Source organism: Bombina bombina, chromosome 5 (genome assembly GCF_027579735.1).
Source record: "Bombina bombina isolate aBomBom1 chromosome 5, aBomBom1.pri, whole genome shotgun sequence".
Lineage (NCBI taxonomy): Eukaryota > Metazoa > Chordata > Amphibia > Anura > Bombinatoridae > Bombina > Bombina bombina.
The window spans coordinates 79,830,526-79,851,516 of record NC_069503.1 but is presented as its reverse complement, the minus strand read 5'-3'; the positions used below and the strand labels follow the sequence as shown (position 1 = coordinate 79,851,516).

Genomic DNA, 20,991 nt, shown 5'->3' with positions numbered 1-20,991 from the left:
GACCTTGAAGTAGAAGGTCCTGCCTTAGAGACAGAGTCCATGGTGGAAAGGATGACATGTCCACCAGATCTGCATACCAAGTCCTGCGTGGCCACGCAGGAGCTATCAAAATCACCGAAGCTCACTCCTGCTTGATCTTGGCAATAAGACGAGTGAGCAGAGGAAACGGTGGAAACACATAAGCCAGGCTGAAGGACCAGGGCGCTGCTAGAGCATATATCACCGCTGCCTTGGGATCCCTGGATCTGGACCCGTAACGAGGAAGCTTGGCGTTCTGACGCTATGAGATCCGGTTCTGGTTTGCCCCATAGTTGAATCAACTGGGCAAATACCTCCGGATGGAATTCCCACTCCCCCGGATGAAAAGTCTGCCGACTTAAGAAATCCGCCTCCCAGTTCTCTACTCCTGGGATATGGATAGCTGAGAGATGGCAAGAGTGAACCTCTGCCCATAGAATTATCTTTGAAACCTCCAACATCGCCAGGGGGCTCCTTGTACCCCCTGATGGTTGATATAGGCTACAGTCGTGATGTTGTCCGACTGAAATCTGATGAACCTGACCGCAGCAAGCTGGGGCCAAGCCTTAAGAGCATTGAATATTGCTCTTAGTTCCAGAATGTTTATCGGAAGGAGGGCTTCCTCCTGAGACCACGAACCCTGAGCCTTCAGGGAGTTCCAGACTGCACCCCAGCCCAGAAGGCTGGCATCTGTCGTCACTATAGTCCATTCTGGCCTGCGGAAGCTCATTCCCCTGGACAGATGGACCCGAGATAGCCACCAGAGAAGAGAATCCCTGGTCTCTTGATCCAGATTTAGAAGAGGGGACAAATCTTTGTAATCCCCATTCCACTGATTGAGCATGCAAAGTTGCAGTGGTCTGAGATGTAGGCGGGCAAATGGAACTATGTCCTTGCTGCTACCATTAAGACGATTACTTCCATACACTGAGCCAACGATGGCTGAGAAGTGGAATAAAGAGCACGGCAGGAAGTTAGAAGCTTTGACAACCTGACCTCTGTCAGAAAAATCTTCATTTCTACTGAATCTATCAGAGTTCCTAGGAAGGAAACTCTTGTGAGAGGGGAGAACGCTTTCCTTCGTTCACCTTCCACCCATGAGACCTCAGGAATGCCAGAACAATGTCCGTATGGGACTTGACGATTTGAAAATTCAACGCCTGTATCAGAATGTCGTCTAGGTAAGGAGCCACCGCTATGCCTCGTGGCCTTAGAACCGCCAGTAGGGACCCTAGAACCTTCATAAAAGATTATTGGTGCCGTGGCTAACCCGAAGGAAAGAGCCACAAACTGGTAATGCCTGTCTAGGAAGGCAAACCTGAGAAACCGATGATGATCTCTGTATCGGAATGTGGAGATAAGCATCCTTTAATTCCACAGTAGTCATATATTGACCCTCCTGGATCATAGGTAGGATGGTTCGAATAGTCTCCATCTTGAAGGATGGGACCCTGAGAAATTTGTTTAGGATCTTGAGATCCAAGATTGGTCTGAAAGTTCCCTCTTTTTTGGGAACTATAAACAGATTTGAATAGAATCCTTGCCCCTGTTCCTCCCTTGGAACTGGGTGGATCACTCCCATAACCAGAAGGTCTTGAACACAACGTAAGAATGCCTCTCTCTTTATCTGGTTTGCAGATAATTGTGAGAGATAAAATCTCCCCTTTGGAGATGAGGCTTTGAAATCCCTGGGAAACAATCTCCAGAGCCCAGGGATCCTGGACGTCTCTTGCCCAAGCCTGGGCGAAGAGAGAAAGTCTGCCTCCCACTAGATCCAGTCCAGGATTGGGGGCTACTCCTTCATGCTGTCTTAGAGGCAGCAGCAGGTTTTTTGGCCTGCTTTCCCTTGTTCCAAGCCTGGTTAGGTCTCCAGACTGGCTTGAACTGGGCAAAATTTCCTTCTTGTTTTGCAGTAGAGGAAGTTTAAGCTGCGCCACTCTTGAAGTTTTGAAAGGAACGAAAATAAGTCTGTTTGGTCCTTAACTTGTTGGACCTATCCTGGGGAAGGGCATGGCCTTTTCCTCCAGTAATATCAGAAATGATCTCCTTCAGTTCAGGCCCGAATAGGGTCTGCCCTTTGAAGGGGATGTTGAGAAGCTTAGACTTTGAAGTAACAACAGCTGACCAGGATTTAAGCCATAGCGCCCTACGCGCCTGAATGGCAAAACCTGAATTCTTAGCCGTTAGCTTTGTTAAATGAAAAACGTTGTCAGAAATAAATGAATTTGCTAACTTAAGAGCTTTAAGCCTGTCTAGGATATCATCCAACGGGGTCTCCACCTGTAGAGCCTCTTCAAGAGACTCGAACCAGAAAGCCGCTGCAACAGTGACTGGGGCAATGCATGCAAGAGGCTGGAGAATAAAACCTTGTTGTATAAAGATTTTCTTAAGGAAGCCCTCTAATTTTTTTATCCATTGGATCTAGGAAAGCACAACTGTCCTCGACGGGGATAGTTGTACGCTTAGCTATGGTAGAGACTGCTCCCTCCACCTTAGGGACCGTCTGCCACGAGTCCCTTGTAGCGGCATCTATGGGAAACATCTTTTTAAAAGCAGGAGGGGGAGAGAACGGTACACCTGGTCTATCCCATTCCTTCGTAATAATTTCTGAAAACCTCTTAGGGATTGGAAAAACATCAGTGTAAACAGGCACTGCAAAGTATTTGTCCATTTTACACAATTTCTCTGGGACTACAATGGTGTCTCAGTCATCCAGAGTTGCTAAAACCTCCCTGAGCAACAAGCGGAGGTGTTCAAGCTTAAATTTAAATGCTGTCATTTCAGAGTCAAACTGAAGTAACGCCTTCCCTGAATCAGAAATGTCACCTACAGATAGAAGCTCTCCTGCTTCGGCTTCTGTACATTGTGAGGGTATATCAGACATAGCTACTAAAGCATCAGAAAGCTCTGTATTTGTTCTAGCCCCAGAGCTGTCTCGCTTTCCTTGTAACCTTGGCAGTTTGGACAATACCTCTGTGAGGGTATGATTCATAACTGCTGCCATGTCTTGTAAGGTAAACACATTGGACGCGCCAGATGTACTTGGCGTCACTTGCACGGGAGATATAGGTTCTGACACATTGGGAGAGCTAGGTGGTTTAACCTCCGTTTTGTCAGTCTGAGAAACCTCTGGTGATAAATCTTTAAAACCCATAATATGGTCTTTATAACTTATAGAAAGGTCAGTGCATTTGGTACACATTCTAAGAGGGGGTTCCACAATGGCTTCTAAACATAATGAACAAGGAATTTCCTCTATGTCAGACATGTTTAACAGACTAGTAATGAGACCAGCAAGCTTGGAAAACACTTTAATAAATGTGAAAAAGCAATTAAACAAAAACGGTACTGTGCCTTTAAGAGAAAAAAACTACCACATAAACTGCAAAACAGTGTTAAAAAGTAGTAAACTCTACGAAATTTTACAGTGTGTATAAGAGACTAAAGAAGCATTGCACCCACTTGCAAATGGATGATTAACCCCTTAGGCCCCAAACCGGATTAGAAAAACGGTAAAACCGTTAAAAAACAGTCAAACACACTGCCACAGCTCTGCTGTGGCTCCTACCTACCCTTAAACACGATTTTTGCCGGAAAAAAACCCTCAATAGTGGTCCTAGATGCCAGAGGACTCCTTTAGGGAAGCTGGATGTCTCAGTCTGATATCAACTGCGCATAAAGTGCGCGAAAATAGGCCCCTCCCACCATGCACTCAAAGTCAGAGGGCCTTAAAAAAGTACTCCTAGGAGTAATCTAGCTAGCCATGTGGAAAACTAGGCCCCAAATAAAGATTTATCACCCTCAGAGAAAAAAAAAACGTTTTTTTCTATAAACCATGCAAACGTTTTTACACTAAGTAATATGAGTATTAACATGAATATTACCCTTTTTTGCAAGCATGATCCCAGTCGTTGTTAAATCACTGTATCAGGCTTACCTTAAATATACCAGGCACTGTCAGCATTTTCTAGACCTTATCATCTCTCTAGAAAAAAAATATATGAACATACCTCAAAGCAGGTAATCTGCAGACCGTCCCCCCAACTGAAGTTTTCTCTCCATACTCTTCAGTTATGTGTGAGAACAGCAATGGACCGTAGTTACAAACCGCTAAGATCATCAAACCTCCAGGCAGAATTCTTTTTCCAATTTCTGCCTGAGAGTAAAACAGTACAACGCCGGTACCGTTTAAAAATAACAAACTTTTGATTGAAGGTAAAAACTACACTAAGTCACCACATCTCTCTTGATACTTCCTTTCTTGTCGAGAGCTGCAAGAGAATGACTGGGGGTGGCAGTTAGGGGAGGAGCTATATAGACAGCTCTGCTGTGGGTGTCCTCTTGCAGCTTCCTGTTGGGAAGGAGAATATCCCACAAGTAATGGATGAACCCGTGGACTGGATACACCTTTACAAGAGAAATACTGGTCTGGATTACAATCACTTTTTATTTGTATGAAAAAAACATTGTATATCATTATATAGTAAAAAGCAGCATTACATGATATATGCACACAATGGTATAAATATACCTAACACTTGTGCTCTTGATACAAATGGATTATCAGACATATAATGTTCCCTTTATATATACAGTATGTGCTATTATCAGTTATTGTGGCTTCTAACTAACATGAAAACATCTAACAGCCATAATATCAAGTTACAGAACATGACATACATATTACATACCCAGTATACATGTAGGTTATAGTAGACATTTAAATTAAACTGATTATGATCACGTATGTACCGGTTACTGATATTGTGTCTCATTAAATAAAATCAGTTCCCCTCAGTAATTCCTCTGGTATATAACATTTACAATGCTAAGCATCTATTGCTATAAGAAAAGGTTTATCCACATGATGTGCTCAATAAATATATCTCCCAGATGTCTATCATTTGAGACTGATGTTCTTGTTTATGTAATTCTCTAACACTCTATTCATATAAAGACTCTTTTATTCTGTAAATGTAATTATTTCCTCCCCTATGTAAATCAAATGTACAACTCCTAACACTGGCATATTAATAAACAACACTGGGGGTGCTTTGGTGGTGAATGGTTGTGTAAACTGTCAGTATGAGGACAGATCTGTATATTCCAGTGTGGCGTTTGGATTCTATCACATTGATATGAGAGAAACTGAGGTGCACATATATAGAGGAACAAAGGACAGCAGAAGAACACTTCCAATCTGGGGCTTTTATAACTGGGATTTATAAAGTATTATTTACAATAACATCCATTTTGATGCTTCCATTTATAGAGTTTGTCCTCTTTACGATAATTGTAAAACGGTTTGTACACTGTGTTTATAAAGTTTATTTGTGTGTAAATATTTGGTGTTTTGTGATACATGATTTCAATAAAAAAAAACTTTTTTCCACTTTCTAAACATGTGAAAGGTCTCTTCCCTTGTGAATCCTTTCATGAGTTTTCAGACAATTCATTTGTGTAAAACTTTTTCCACACTCTGTACATGGGAAAGGCTTCTCCCCTGTGTGAATCCTTTCATGAGTTTTCAGATGATTATTTTGTGTAAAAAGTTTTCCACACTCTGTACATGTGAAAGGCTTTTCTCCTGTGTGAATCCTTTCATGAGTTTTCAGAGTACTCTTTTTTGTAAAACTTGTTCCACACTCTGTACATGTGAAAGGCTTTTCTCCTGTGTGAATCCTTTCATGAGTTTTCAGAGTACCCTTTTCTGTAAAACTTGTTCCACACTCTGTACATGTGAAAGGCTTTTCCCCTGTGTGAATCCTTTCATGCCTTTTCAGATCACTCTTATGTGTAAAACTTTTTTTACACTCTGTACACGTGAAATGCTTTTCTCCTGTGTGATTCCTTCTATGAGTTTTCAGATGATTCATTTGTGTAAAGCATTTGCCGCACTTAGTACATGTGTATGGTTTCTCACATGTGTGAAATCTGTAGTGTTCTAGTAGACGAGACTTCCATCTAAAGCTTCTCTCACACTCTGTACATTTAATTTTTTTCTCCTTTGTATGAATCATTTGGCAAGACTGTAGACTTTTCCTTTCTTTAATATGTTTTGAAAACTCTGTAAATGTGTGTGGTTTATCCTCAGGGAAAATAATTTCACTAGATAAGGCATAAATGTTGTCCTCTTGTTTGATTACTAAATTACTCTCTGTACATAATGATTTCTGCCCAGTTCCTGCCAATTCACCATCTCCTTTAAATTTCTGCTGTGATATCTCCAAAGTTTGTGAATAGTCATTGGTGTCTAAGACTGTAGTGAAGGATAGATATGAAATATTGACGTGTTTGTCTACATGAAAAGAAATGAAATAAAGAAAAATAAGAATGTTTATTCATTTATAATATAATACATGTAAAGAAAAAAACATAATTTATGAAAGAACTTACCTGATAAATTCATTTCTTTCATATTAGCAAGAGTCCATGAGCTAGTGACGTATGGGATATACATTCCTACCAGGAGGGGGCAAAGTTTCCCAAACCTCAAAATGCCTATAAATACACCCCTCACCACACACCCACAATTCAGTTTAAACGAATAGCCAAGAAGTGGGGTGATAAAAAAGTGTGAAAGCATATAAAATAAGGAATTGGAATAATTGTGCTTTATACAAAATCATAACCACCACAAAAAAAAAAAAAAAGGGCGGGCCTCATGGACTCTTGCTAATATGAAAGAAATGAATTTATCAGGTAAGTTCTTACATAAATTATGTTTTCTTTCATGTAATTAGCAAGAGTCCATGAGCTAGTGACGTATGGGATAATGATTACCCAAGATGTGGATCTTTCCACACAAGAGTCACTAGAGGGGAGGGATAAAATAAAGACAGCCAATTCCTGCTGAAAATAATCCACACCCAAAATAAAGTTTAACGAAAAACATAAGCAGAAGATTCAAACTGAAACCGCTGCCTGAAGTACTTTTCTACCAAAAACTGCTTCAGAAGAAGAAAATACATCAAAATGGTAGAATTTAGTAAAAGTATGCAAAGAGGACCAAGGTTGCTGCTTTGCAAATCTGATCAACCGAAGCTTCATTCCTAAACGCCCAGGAAGTAGAAACTGACCTAGTAGAATGAGCTGTAATTCTCTGAGGCGGAGTTTTACCCGACTCAACATAGGCAAGATGAATTAAAGATTTCAACCAAGATGCCAAAGAAATGGCAGAAGCTTTCTGGCCTTTTCTAGAACCGGAAAAGATAACAAATAGACTAGAAGTCTTTCTGAAAGATTTAGTAGCTTCAACATAATATTTCAAAGCTCTAACAACATCCAAAGAATGCAACGATTTCTCCTTAGAATTCATAGGATTAGGACATAATGAAGGAACCACAATTTCTCTACTAATGTTGTTGGAATTCACAACTTTAGGTAAAAATTCAAAAGAAGTTCGCAACACCGCCTTATTCTGATGAAAAATCAGAAAAGGAGACTCACAAGAAAGAGCAGATAATTCAGAAACTCTTCTGGTAGAAGAGATGGCCAAAAGGAACAAAACTTTCCAAGAAAGTAATTTAATGTCCAATGAATGCATAGGTTCAAACGGAGGAGCTTGAAGAGCCCCCAGAACCAAATTCAAACTCCAAGGAGGAGAAATTGACTTAATGACAGGTTTTATACGAACCAAAGCTTGTACAAAACAATGAATATCAGGAAGAATAGCAATCTTTCTGTGAAAAAGAACAGAAAGAGCAGAGATTTGTCCTTTCAAGGAACTTGCGGACAAACCTTTATCTAAACCATCCTGAAGAAACTGTAAAATTCTCGGATTCTGAAAGAATGCCAAGAAAAATGATGAGAAATACACCAAGAAATATAAGTCTTCCAGACTCTATAATATATCTCTCTAGATACAGATTTACGAGCCTGTAACATAGTATTAATCACAGCGTCAGAGAAACCTCTTTGACGAAGAATCAAGCGTTCAATCTCCATACCTTTAAATTTAAGGATTTCAGATCCTGATGGAAAAAAGGACCTTGTGACAGAAGGTCTGGTCTTAACGGAAGAGTCCACGGTTGGCAAGAGGCCATCCGGACAAGATCCGCATACCAAAACCTGTGAGGCCATGCCGGAGCTACCAGCAGAACAAACGAGCATTCCTTCAGAATCTTGGAGATTACTCTTGGAAGAAGAACTAGGGGCGAAAGATATAGGCAGGATGATACTTCCAAGGAAGTGATAATGCATCCACTGCCTCCGCCTGAGGATCCCGGGATCTGGACAGATACCTGGGAAGTTTCTTGTTTAGATGGGACGCCATCAAATCTATTTCTGGAAGTTCCCACATTTGAACGATCTGAAGAAATACCTCTGGGTGAAGAGACCATTCGCCTGGATGCAACGTTTGGCGACTGAGATAATCCGCTTCCCAATTGTCTACACCTGGGATATGAACCGCAGAGATTAGACAGGAGCTGGATTCCGCCCAAACCAAAATTCGAGATACTTCTTTCATAGCCAGAGGACTGTGAGTTCCTCCTTGATGATTGATGTATGCCACAGTTGTGACATTGTCTGTCTGAAAACAAATGAACGATTCTCTCTTCAGAAGAGGCCAAAACTGAAGAGCTCTGAAAATTGCACGGAGTTCCAAAATATTGATCGGTAATCTCACCTCCTGAGATTCCCAAACTCCTGTGCCGTCAGAGATCCCCACACAGCTCCCCAACCTGTGAGACTTGCATCTGTTGAAATTACAGTCCAGGTCGGAAGCACAAAAGAAGCCCCCTGAATTAAACGATGGTGATCTGTCCACCACGTTAGAGAGTGTCGAACAATCGGTTTTAAAGATATTAATTGAGATATCTTTGTGTAATCCTTGCACCATTGATTCAGCATACAGAGCTGAAGAGGTCGCATGTGAAAACGAGCAAAGGGGATCGCGTCTGATGCAGGCAGTCATAAGACCTAGAATTTCCATGCATAAGGCTACCGAAGGGAATGATTGTGACTGAAGGTTTCGACAAGCTGCCATCATGTTTTAGACGCCTCTTGTCTGTTAAAGACAGAGTCATGGACACTGAATCTATTTGGAAACCCAGAAAGGTTACCCTTGTCTGAGGAATCAATGAACTTTTTGGTAAATTGATCCTCCAACCATGATCTTGAAGAAACAACACAAGTCGATTCGTATGAAATTCTGCTAAATGTAAAGACTGAGCAAGTACCAAGATATCGTCCAAATAAGGAAATACCACAATACCCTGTTCTCTGATTACAGACAGAAGGGCACCGAGAACCTTTGTAAAAATTCTTGGAGCTGTAGCAAGGCCAAACGGCAGAGCCACAAACTGGTAATGCTTGTCCAGAAAAGAGAATCTCAGGAACCGATAATGATCCGGATGAATCGGAATATGCAGATATGCATCCTGTAAATCTATTGTGGACATATAATTCCCTTGCTGAACAAAAGGCAAAATAGTCCTTACAGTTACCATCTTGAACGTTGGTATCCTTACATAACGATTCAATATTTTAGATCCAGAACTGGTCTGAAGGAATTCTCCTTCTTTGGTACAATGAAGAGATTTGAATAAAACCCCATCCCCTGTTCCTGAACTGGAACTGGCATAATTACTCCAGTCAACTCTAGATCTGAAACACAATTCAGAAATGCTTGAGCTTTTACTGGATTTACTGGGACACGGGAAAGAAAAAAATCTCTTTGCAGGAGGTCTCATCTTGAAACCATTCTGTACCCTTCTGAAACAATGTTCTGAATCCAAAGATTGTGAACAGAATTGATCCAAATTTCTTTGAAAAAACGTAACCTGCCCCCTACCAGCTGAGCTGGAATGAGGGCCGCACCTTCATGTGGACTTAGAAGCAGGCTTTGCCTTTCTGGCTGGCTTGGATTTATTCCAGATTGGAGATGGTTTCCAAACTGAAACTGCTCCTGAGGATGAAGGATCAGGTTTTTGTTCTTTGTTTGAAACGAAATGGAACGAAAACGATTATTAGGCTCTGTTTTTACCCTTAGATTTTTTATCCTGTGGTAAAAAATTTCCTTTCCCACCAGTAACAGTTGAAATAATAGAATCCAACTGAGAACCAAATAATTTGTTACCCTGGAAAGAAATGGAAAGTAGAGTTGATTTAGAAGCCATATCAGCATTCCAAGTCTTAGAGCCATAAAGCTCTTCTAGCTAAAATACTAGAGACATAAACCTGACATCAACTCTGATAATATCAAAGATGGCATCACAGATAAAATGATTAGCATGCTGAAGAAGAATAATAATATCATGAGAATCATGATGTGTTACTTGTTGCGCTAAGGTTTCCAACCAAAAAGTTGAAGCTGCAGCAACATCAGCCAAAGATATAGCAGGTCTAAGAAGATTACCTGAACACAGATAAGCTTTTCTTAGAAAGGACTCAATTTTCCTATCTAAAGGATCCTTAAACGAAGTACCATCTGACGTACGTTTAGCAAGGGTAGAAATAGCCCCATCAACTTTAGGGATTTTGTCCCAAAATTCTAATCTGTCAGACGGCACAGGATATAATTGCTTAAAACGTTTAGAGGGAGTAAATGAATTACCCAATTTATCCCATTCTTTGGAAATTACTGCAGAAATAGCATTAGGAACAGGAAAAACTTCTGGAATAACCACAGGAGATTTAAATACCTTATCCAAATGTTTTAGAATTAGTATCAAGAGGACCAGAATCCTCTATTTCTAAAGCAATTAGAACTCTTTAAGTAAAGAACGAATAAATTCCATTTTAAATAAATATGAAGATTTATCAGCATCAACCTCTGAGACAGAATCCTCTGAACCAGAAGAGTTATCAGAATCAGAATGATGAGTTCATTTAAAAATTCATCTGTAGGGAGAGAAGTTTTAAAAGATTTTTACGTTTACTAGAAGGAGAAATAACAGACATAGCCTTCTTTATGGATTCAGAAACAAAATCTCTTATGTTATCAGGAACATTCTGCACCTTAGATGTTGAAGGAACTGCAACAGGCAATGGGTACTTTACTAAAGGAAATAATAATCTGCTTTAACAAGTTTGTCATGACAATCAATACAAACAACAGCTGGAGGGAATAGCTACCAAAAGTTTACAGCAGATACACTTAGCTTTGGTAGATCCAGCACTAGACAGCGATTTTCCTGTAGTATCTTCTGACTCAGATGCAACGTGAGACATCTTGCAATATGTAAGAGAAAAAACAACAACATATAAAGCAAAATTGATCAAATTCCTTAAATGACAGTTCAGGAATGGGAAAAAATGCCAAAAAAACAAGCTTCTAGCAACCAGAAGCAATGAAAAATGAGACTTAAATAATGTGGAGACAAAAGGGGGGGCGCCCATATTTTTTAGCGCCAATAAGACGCCCACATTATTTGGCGCCTAAATGACGCCCACATCCGGAACGCCGACATTTTTGGCGCCAAAATAACGTCAAAAAAATGACGCAACTTCCGGCGACACGTATGACGCCGGAAACGGAAAAGAATTTTTGCACCAAAAAAAGTCAGCGCCAAGAATGACGCAAGAAAATGAAGCATTTTCAGCCCCCGCGAGCCTAACAGGCCCACAGGGAAAAAAGTCAAATTTTTGAAGGTAAGAAAAAATGATTAAATCAAATGCATTATCCCAAATATGAAACTGACTGTCTGAAAATAAGGAAAGTTGAACATTCTGAGTCAAGGCAAATAAATGTTTTGAATACATATATTTAGAACTTTATAAACAAAGTGCCCAACCATAGCTTAGAGTGTCACAGAAAATAAGATTTACTTACCCCAGGACACTCATCTACATGTTTGTAGAAAGCACAAACCAGTACTGAAACGAGAATCAGCAGAGGTAATGGTATATATAAGAGTATATCGTCGATCTGAAAAGGGAGGTAAGAGATGAAATCTCTACGACCGATAACAGAGAACCTATGAAATAGACCCCGTAGAAGGAGATCACTGCATTCAAATAAGGGAATACTCTCCTCACATCCCTCTGACATTCACTGCACGCTGAGAGGAAAACTGGGCTCCAACTTGCTGCGGAGCGCATATCAACGTAGAATCTAGCACAAACTTACTTCACCACCTCCATCGAGGCAAAGTTTGTAAAACTGAATTGTGGGTGTGGTGAGGGGTGTATTTATAGGCATTTTGGATGTTTGGGAAACTTTGCCCCTCCTGGTAGGAATGTATATCCCATACTCACTAGCTCATTGGACTCTTGCTAATTACATGAAAGAAAAGATAATGTTTTATAATAAAAAATGCCTTCAGTTTTCTATTTTTATTTTCTATAATTTATTTACCTGTAAATCACAAATTAAAAATGCATGGCATAGAATGTAAACATGGCTACATCATAGTAAACTAAATTACTCATGAAAACAAGTTATAGACCCCATTAAACAAGGTGCGTGTGGATAATGTTCTCTGCCAGGGAACAAGTACATCTGTATTCTGGGCAAGAGAGGTGGCATCTACCATCCTCATTTAACATTGCACAAGCAACTGCACATACAGCCCTGCCAGGCTCATGCTCAACCAGTTGGGTGAGAACATGATGTCTTAATCATCACAGACTAATCATCAGTGTGAGATGTTTTGAGAGGGTAAGAAGCAGTGACCTTATGATAATCTTTAGCTTTCTGCTGTGGTTCTATTTATATAAACAGCCAAAAACTTTATTAGTTTAATAATACTCACTGTAAAAATAAGCACACAAATCAGTGGTGGTTCTGGGGTGGGGAACACTGGGGGAGTTGTGGGTGTTCCATGAGCGAGTTCAGGGGCAGGGAAAGATGTAGTTGCAGGTGTTTCTGAGTAATGAACTAGTTCTGGGGTGAGGTTAGGGCAGTTGTTGGACGTGATTTGTCTAAAAGGACAGAGGGGGGGAGTAGTTTTTTTTTACCCTCCTCCTCGGCCCAATGGAGTTTGCTCCATCTTTTTAACAGTCACTGACACAAATGTACTTAAAAGATGCAGATATAAATATTAGGGGATGCACCAAAATGAAAATTGTGGGACCGAAACCGAAAATTCAGGATGCTCATTTTTTTCAAAAATGATTTAAAATAGTTTAAGGGTATTCTTTAATTGCCTTGTCTGTTTGGCACTAGCACAGAAACAGATGTTGCTCTGCTGTGCTAGATATTTAGTTTACTGTACCTAAGTTACCCAGCTGGTCTGATAGTAGCACTTGCTTGTGTTTGCTAAACTATGTTAACTCCAAGAGAAGGTTGCAGGTTTATTTGTCATTTCTTTTTTTTCCCTTGCGTTTATCCTTGTACCATCACCACTGTTTAGAATGCTGTCTTTTTTTATTTTTATGCTATACAGCGGACCTAAATATATCCAATTGTTCTTTGTTGATCATTTTGTGACTTATTACTTTTGTCATCTAATAATTATCGGCATGATTGCTTAGAGCTACAGCCAACCTCCTCTTCTACACTTAACTGGTACTGGATATAACACACATGTGTGTGATTTTTAATGATTGCTATACCGCTTCCCGCTACACAGGGGCACTTGGGAATCACGCAACTTTTTTTTCTGATTGGGATGCAAAGACTGGACTCTGCGCTTAGGGAAACGGTTTCTTTTGCTTGGTTTTACAATATCCATGGCATTCCCTAAGTTACAAACAAGATATATGGCATTTCTCGTCCATGGGTTTTTATCATATGACGCTTCATTAATTTTTATAAAAATGTGACATATTTCTTAAGAAATGTAATACCATTCATTTATTTAGGCCAGTATGACATCACTCATTTATTTGTTTGCATTAAATATGCTACCCTTATTTGTTTTTACATTTACATTTGATATGATATCCCCAGTTCTTAAGTCAGTATTTACAATCAATATATGACACCCTCATGCATTTCTTAATTTAGAATGACACCCCTCATTCATTTCTTAAGTCAGTATGACACTCCTCATTGATTTATTAAGTCAGTATGACACCCCTCATTGATTTATTAAGTCAGTATGACACCCCACATTGATTTATTAAGTCAGTATGACACCCCTCATTGATTTTTTTTAAACAAACAATATGACACCGCTAATTCATTTTTTAATTATGACAGCCTTCCACTTATTGCAACAAATATGACACCTCATTCATTTTTAAGGTAGTATAACACACTTCATTAATTTTCTACAAACATGACACCCTTAATTAATTTCTTAAGTCAGTATGGCACCCCCTCATTGATTTTTTTTTATCATACAAATTACGATATGACACCCTTAATTTCTTTATGACACCCTTCCACTTTTTGCATCAAATATGACACCCAATTCATTTTTAAGTAAGTATGACACACTTCATTAATTTTTTTAAAAACAATATTGCCAATTTGTGCAATAAATATGACACTCCTCATTCATACTGACTTAAATAACTGAGTGTTATTATAGAAACATGTCACATTTTTATAAAAATGAATGCAGCATCAAATGTTAAAAACCATGGACGAGAAATGCCATGGATATTGTAAAACTAAGCAGAAGGGACCATTTCACTAAGCCCAGAAATCCACCCTTCGCCTTCCCAATCAGAATAAAAAATATATATACATTGCGTGATTTCCAAGTGCCCTGGTGTAGCGTGGTGCGGTATAGTAATTGTTAAAGATCACACGCATTCATGTTAAACAGGGTCCAGGAATTTGACTGAAGCCCTGACGCGTGTGGGCAGGAATTTATGATGCAGCACGCATGTGCATTCAAAGGAAGTGACACATGTTCTCTGTTTTGGTCTGAACACAAGCTCCTGGTATAATTACAAGACGTGCTGGAAGCGCACTAAGGGCATAAGCTGCATCGCATCCCTCCTCCCTCACAGCCTACCACATTTGTCCATATAACCAGATGTTTTCATTATTTCTAAGGGGAAGTAGTTTTCGGCCGGATTGCCCCTCTTTCGTCCGAAATGGGATAGGCCCATTTTCGGCAGAAAATTTTGGTTGCTGAAATTTCGGTGCATCCCTAATAAATATAATAGTTTATTTGTTTAATGAGTGATCTATTCTATATTCCCAGTAATTAACCCCTTAAGGACCAACAAAGTACAGGGTACGTCGTACAAAAAATGTTAGTTAACAACCAATGACGTACCCTGCACGTCGTTAGTGTTTTCAAGCGGTGGAAGCCATCCTGATCACTTCCAGACGCTTTCATGTTATTGCAGTGATGCCTCAATATTGAAGCATCCTGCAATAACATTTTTAGCCATCGATGTCATAATTGTTGGTGGGGTGGGAACAGTTGCAGGGGAGGTGGGTGGGCAGCCATCAATAGGCGATGTGCTTCAGAGGGGGGGCGGGATCACGTGCAGGGGCCGCCGGTAGCGCGCACAGGGTGTGTGCGCGTGCACGGGGGAGGGGTGGGAACACTACACTATGGTACAATTTTTTTTGGATAAGGTGGGAAGAGGAGGGGGGGTATTTTTATCTAAGGGATCTGGGAGAGGGGTGGGGTGTTGGTTAATGAGGGGGGGCAACTACACTACAGAAAAATATTTAAAAATGATGGCACACAATAATGAAGAGGGGGAGGGGTTACAGAGCTGTTTGGGGGGGGGATCAGGGGAGGTTGGGGGCTAAGGGGGGATCATACACAGCAGAATATGTTTTTAAAAAAAATAAATTAAAAATAAATTAAAAAAAAGCTTTTATTTTAAGTACTGGGCCGACTTTCTGCCAGTACTTAAGATGGCGGGGGACAATTGGTGGGGTGGGGGAGGGAAGAGAGCTGCTTGGGAGGGATCAGGGGGTGGGATGCTGATCAAATTAACCTTGCAAGTTCCCTACAAGCTACCTAATTAACGCATTCATTGCTGGGCATAATACAAGTGTGGTGGCACAGCGGAATTTAGGCGGCCTTCTAATTACCAAAAAGCAACACCAAAGCCATATATGTCCTGCTATTTCTGAACAAAGGGGATCCCAGAAAAGCTTTACAATTATGTGTGCCATAATAGCACAAACTGTTTGTAAATAATTTCAGTGAGAAACCTAAAGTTTGTGAAAAAGTGAACTATTTTTTTTATTTGATCGCATTTGGCGGTAAAATGGTGGCATGAAATATACCAAAATGGGCCTAGATCAATACTTTGGGTTGACTTCTAAAAATATATATACAGGTGGCCCTCGTTTTACAACGGTTCAATTTACACCCGTTTCAGAATAACAAACCTTTTTTTCCAGTCATGTGACTGCTATTGAGAAGCAATGCATTTATTAAAATAGCCAGTAGGTGGAGCCTTTCCGCTTGTGTTGCAGCAAAGCCAAGCAAGCTGAAATTAATCAGTTTAATCAGACCTGAGCTATCGAGCAGATTCAAAGGAACAAGATCTTCCTTTCTATAAATCAGTCCAGATTGGAATGCATAGAAAGAACTGTTTGCAGAAAAATGCAAGTGAAGGTCTGTTGTTGTGTGATTATTTTATTAGGTTTAGTAATGCTGTTTTCAGCAAATGTTTTTGTTCATTTAACTTAGTTTAATTATATTATCTGTGTTGTGTGATTATTTTATTAGGTTTATAATGCTGTTTAGCATTTAAAGGTCTTCATTTCAAAGCTTTAAAAATAATGCATTAGGTGTTACTTATGACAATTTGAGAGGGGCCTGGAACCTAACTCCCGCACTTCCCATTGACTTACTTTATAAACTGGGTTTCAATTTACAACGGTTTTGATTTACAACCATTCCTCTGGAACCTAACCCCTGGCGTAAACTGAGGGCTACCTGTACATGTCAAGGGATATTCAGGATTCCTGACAGATATCAGTGTTCCAATGTAACTATCGCTAATTTTGAAAAAAAAAAAAAATGGTTTGGAAATAGCAAAGTGCTACTTTATTTATTGCCCTATAACTTGCAAAAAAGTAAAGCACATGTAAACATTTGGTGTATTTCTAAAACTCAGGGACAAAATTTAGAAACTATTTAGTATGGTTGTTTTTGGTGGGTTGTAGAAATGTAACAGATTTTGGGGTTAAAGTTTAGAAAAAACAGAATTTATGCTTACCTGATAAGATTACTTTCTCCAGACGGTGTGTCCGGTCCACGGCGTCATCCTTACCTTGTGGGATATTCTCTTCCCCAACAGGAAATGGCAAAGAGTCCCAGCAAAAGCTGGCCATATAGTCCCTCCTAGGCTCCGCCCACCCCAGTCATTCGACCGACGGACAGGAGGAAATATATATAGGAGAAACCATATGGTACCGTGGTGACTGTAGTTAGAGAAAATAATTCATCAGACCTGATTAAAAAACCAGGGCGGGGCCGTGGACCGGACACACCGTTGGAGAAAGTAATTATCAGTAAGCATAAATTCTGTTTTCTCCAACATTGGTGTGTCCGTTCCACGGCACATCCTTACTTAGTTGGAACCAATACCAAAGCTTTAGGACACGGATGAAGGGAGGGAGCAATCAGGTTAACTAAACGGAAGGCACCATGGCTTGCAAAACCTTTTCCCTAAAAATAGCCTCCGAAGAAGCAAGAAGTAATCAAATTTGTAAAATTTGGGCAAAGGGTGTGCATGAAGACCAAGTCGCTGCCTTACATATCTGATCAACAGAAGCCTCGTTCTTGAAGGCCCATGTGGAAGCTACAGCCCTAGTGGAGTGAGCTGTGATTCTTTTCAGGAGGCTGCCGTCCGGCAGTCTCATAAGCCAATCGGGATGATGCTTTTTAAGCCAAAAGGAAAGAGATGTAGAGAGTCGCTTTTTGACCTCTCCTTTTACCAGAATAAACAACAAACAAGGAAGATGTTTGTCTGAAAATCCTTTGTAGCCTCTAAATAGAATTTTAGAGGCACGGACTACGTCCAAATTGTGTAACAAACGTTCCTTCTTTGAAACTGGATTCGGACACAAAGAAGGTACAACTATCTCCTGGTTAATATTTTTGTTAGAAACAACCTTAGGAAGGAAAACCAGGCTTAGTACGCAAAACCACCTTATCTGCATGGAACACCAGATAGGGCGGAGAACACTGCAGAGCAGATAACTCTGAAACTCTTCTAGCAGAAGAAATTGCAACCAAAAGACAAAACTTCCAAGATAGTAACTTAATATCTATGGATGTAAAGGTTCAAACGGAACCCCTTGAAGAACTGAAAGAACCTAGATATAAACTCCAGGGAGGGAGTCAAAGGGTCTGTAAACAGGCTTGATCCTAACCAGAGCCTGAACAAATGCTTAACATCTGGCACAGCTGCCAGTCTTTTGTGAAGACAGACAGATAAAGAAGAGATCTGTCCCTTTAGAGAACTTGCAGATAATGCTTTCTCCAAACTTCTTGTAGAAAGGAGAGGAATCTTAGGAATTTTTATCTATTCATGGGGAATCGCTTTGGATTCACACCAACAGATATATTTTTTCCATATTTTATGGTAAATTTTCTAGTTACCAGTTTTCTGGCCTGAACCAGAGTATCTATCACAGAATCTGAAAACCCACGCTTCGATAGAATCAAGCGTTCAATCTCCAAGCCTGCAGCTGGAGGGAGACCAGATTTGGATGTTCGAATGGACCCTGAACAAGAAGGTCCTGTCTCAAAGGTAGCTTCCATGGTGGAGCCGATGACATATTCACCAGGTCTGCATACCAAGTCCTGCGTGGCCACGCAGGAGCTATCAAGATCACCGAGGCCCTCTCCTTGATTGATCCTGGGCTACCAGCCTGGGAATGAGAGGAAACGGTGGAAATACATAAGCTAGGTTGAAGGTCCAAGGTGCTACTAGTGCATCTACTAGTGTCGCCTTGGGATCCCTGGATCTGGAGCCCGTAGCAAGGAACCTTGAAGTTCTGAGTGAGACGCCATCAGATCCATGTCTGGAATGCCCCATAATTGAGTTATTTGGGCAAAGATCTCCGGATGGAGTTCCCACTCCCCCGGATGGAATGTCTGACGACTCAGAAAATCCGCCTCCCAGTTTTCCACTCCTGGGATGTGGATCGCAGACAGGTGGCAGGAGTGATCCTCCGCCCATTGAATTATTTTGGTCACTTCTTTCATCGCCAGGGAACTCCTTGTTCCCCCCTGATGATTGATATATGCAACGGTCGTCATGTTGTCTGATTGGAACCTTATGAATCTGGCCTTTGCTAGTTGAGGCCAAGCCCTGAGAGCATTGAATATCGCTCTCAGTTTCAGAATGTTTATCGGGAGAAGAGACTCTTCCCGAGACCATAGACCCTGAGCTTTCAGGGATTCCCAGACCGCACCCCAGCCCACTAGACTGGCGTCGGTCGTGACAATGACCCACTCTGGTCTGCGGAAGCTCATTCCCTGGGACAGATGGTCCAGGGTCAGCCACCAACGGAGTGAATCTCTGGTCTTTTGATCTACTTGAATCATTGGAGACAAGTCTGTATAATCCCCATTCCACTGTTTGAGCATGCACAGTTGTAATGGTCTTAGATGAATTCGTGCAAAAGGAACTATGTCCATTTGTTGCAACCATCAAGCCCTACTACTTCCATGCACCAAAAAACTCTTAAACCATCTCAGTGGAGATGTTGCCTGTGCAACGGCAAAGAGAAATGACTGGGGTGGGCGGAGCCTAGAGGGACCTATATTGGGCCAGCTTTGCTGGGACTCTTGCCATTTCCTGTTGGGGAAGAGAATATCCCACAAGGTAAGGATGACGCCGTGGACCGGACGACACCAGATGTTGGAGAAAGTGTGTTTTCTTTCATGTAATATAGCAAGAGTCCATGAGCTAGTGACGTATGGGATATACATTCCTACCAGGAGGGGGCAAAGTTTCCCAAGACCTCAAAATGCCTATAAATACACCCCTCACCACACCCACAATTCAGTTTTACAAACTTTGCCTCCGTGGAGGTGTGAAGTAAGTTTGTGCTAGATTCTTCGTTGATATGCCTTCGCAGTCAGGCTGGAGCCCGGTTTTCTCTCAGAGTGGCAGTGAATGTCAAGGGTGTGAAGAGAGTATTGGCCTATTTGAATACAATCGGTCTTCCTCTAGGGAATCTATTTCATAGGTTCTCTGTTATCGGGTCGTAGAGATTTCTTCTCCTACCCTCCCTTTGTTCAGATCAACGATTATACTGTAATATACCATTACCTCTACTGATTCTCGTTTCAGTACTAGGTTTGGCTATCTACTATATGTAGATGAGTGTCTTGGGGTAAGTAAGTCTTATTTATTATGACACCTCTTAAGCTATGGTTGGGCACTTTATTTATAAAGTTCTACAATATATGTGTTTAAACTTATATTGCCATGATAGCAGGTAATCAGTATTCCTTATTTCAGACAGTCAGTTTCATTATTTGGGATAATGCATATGATGATTATTTTTTCTTACCTTAAAATTTTTTCAATTACCTTTTTTCCCTGTGGGCTGTTAGGCTCACGGGGGCTGAAAATGCTTCAATTTATTGCGTCATTTTTGGCGCGGACTTTTTTGGCGCAAAAATGTTGTCATTTCCGGCGCCCTAATTGACGCCGGAAGTTTGTTCGTGGTTGCGTCATTTCTTGACGTATATGTGTTCAGGCGTTTTTTTGCGCCAAAAATGTGGGCGTCGTTTTTGTCGGCGTCACCGGATGTGGCATCATACTTGGCGCCAAAAAATACAGGCGTAATTTATGTGGGCGTAATTTTTGGCGCCAAAAAATGTGGGCGTCATTCTTGTCTCTACCTTTTTTTCACATTATTTCAGTCTCATTTTTCATTGCTTCTGGTTGCTAGAGGCTTGTTCATTGGCATTTTTTCCCATTCCTGAAACTGTCATTTAAGGAATTTGATAATTTTGCTTTATATGTTGTTTTTTCTATTACATATTGCAAGATGTCTCAACTTGACCCTGGATCAGAATCTACTTCTGGAAAGACGCTGCCCTGATGCTGGTTCTACCAAAGTTAAGTGCATTTGTTGTAAACTTTTGGTAACTGTTCCTCCGGCTGTAGTTTGTGATTAACTGTCATGAT

General features: G+C 40.6%; 1 protein-coding gene across 1 annotated transcript in view; it reads right to left on the bottom strand.

The window, feature by feature from the left end:
• Positions 1-4,447: 4,447 nt before the first annotated feature.
• Positions 4,448-20,991, bottom strand: part of LOC128659916 (gastrula zinc finger protein XlCGF7.1-like) — an 88,016-nt gene continuing 71,472 nt past the window's right edge. Inside the window, exon 3 of the mRNA XM_053713504.1 lies at positions 4,448-6,316. Coding sequence (XP_053569479.1) covers positions 5,415-6,316 — 902 coding nt within the window. The 3' untranslated portion in view covers positions 4,448-5,414. The remainder of the gene's footprint in view (positions 6,317-20,991) is intronic.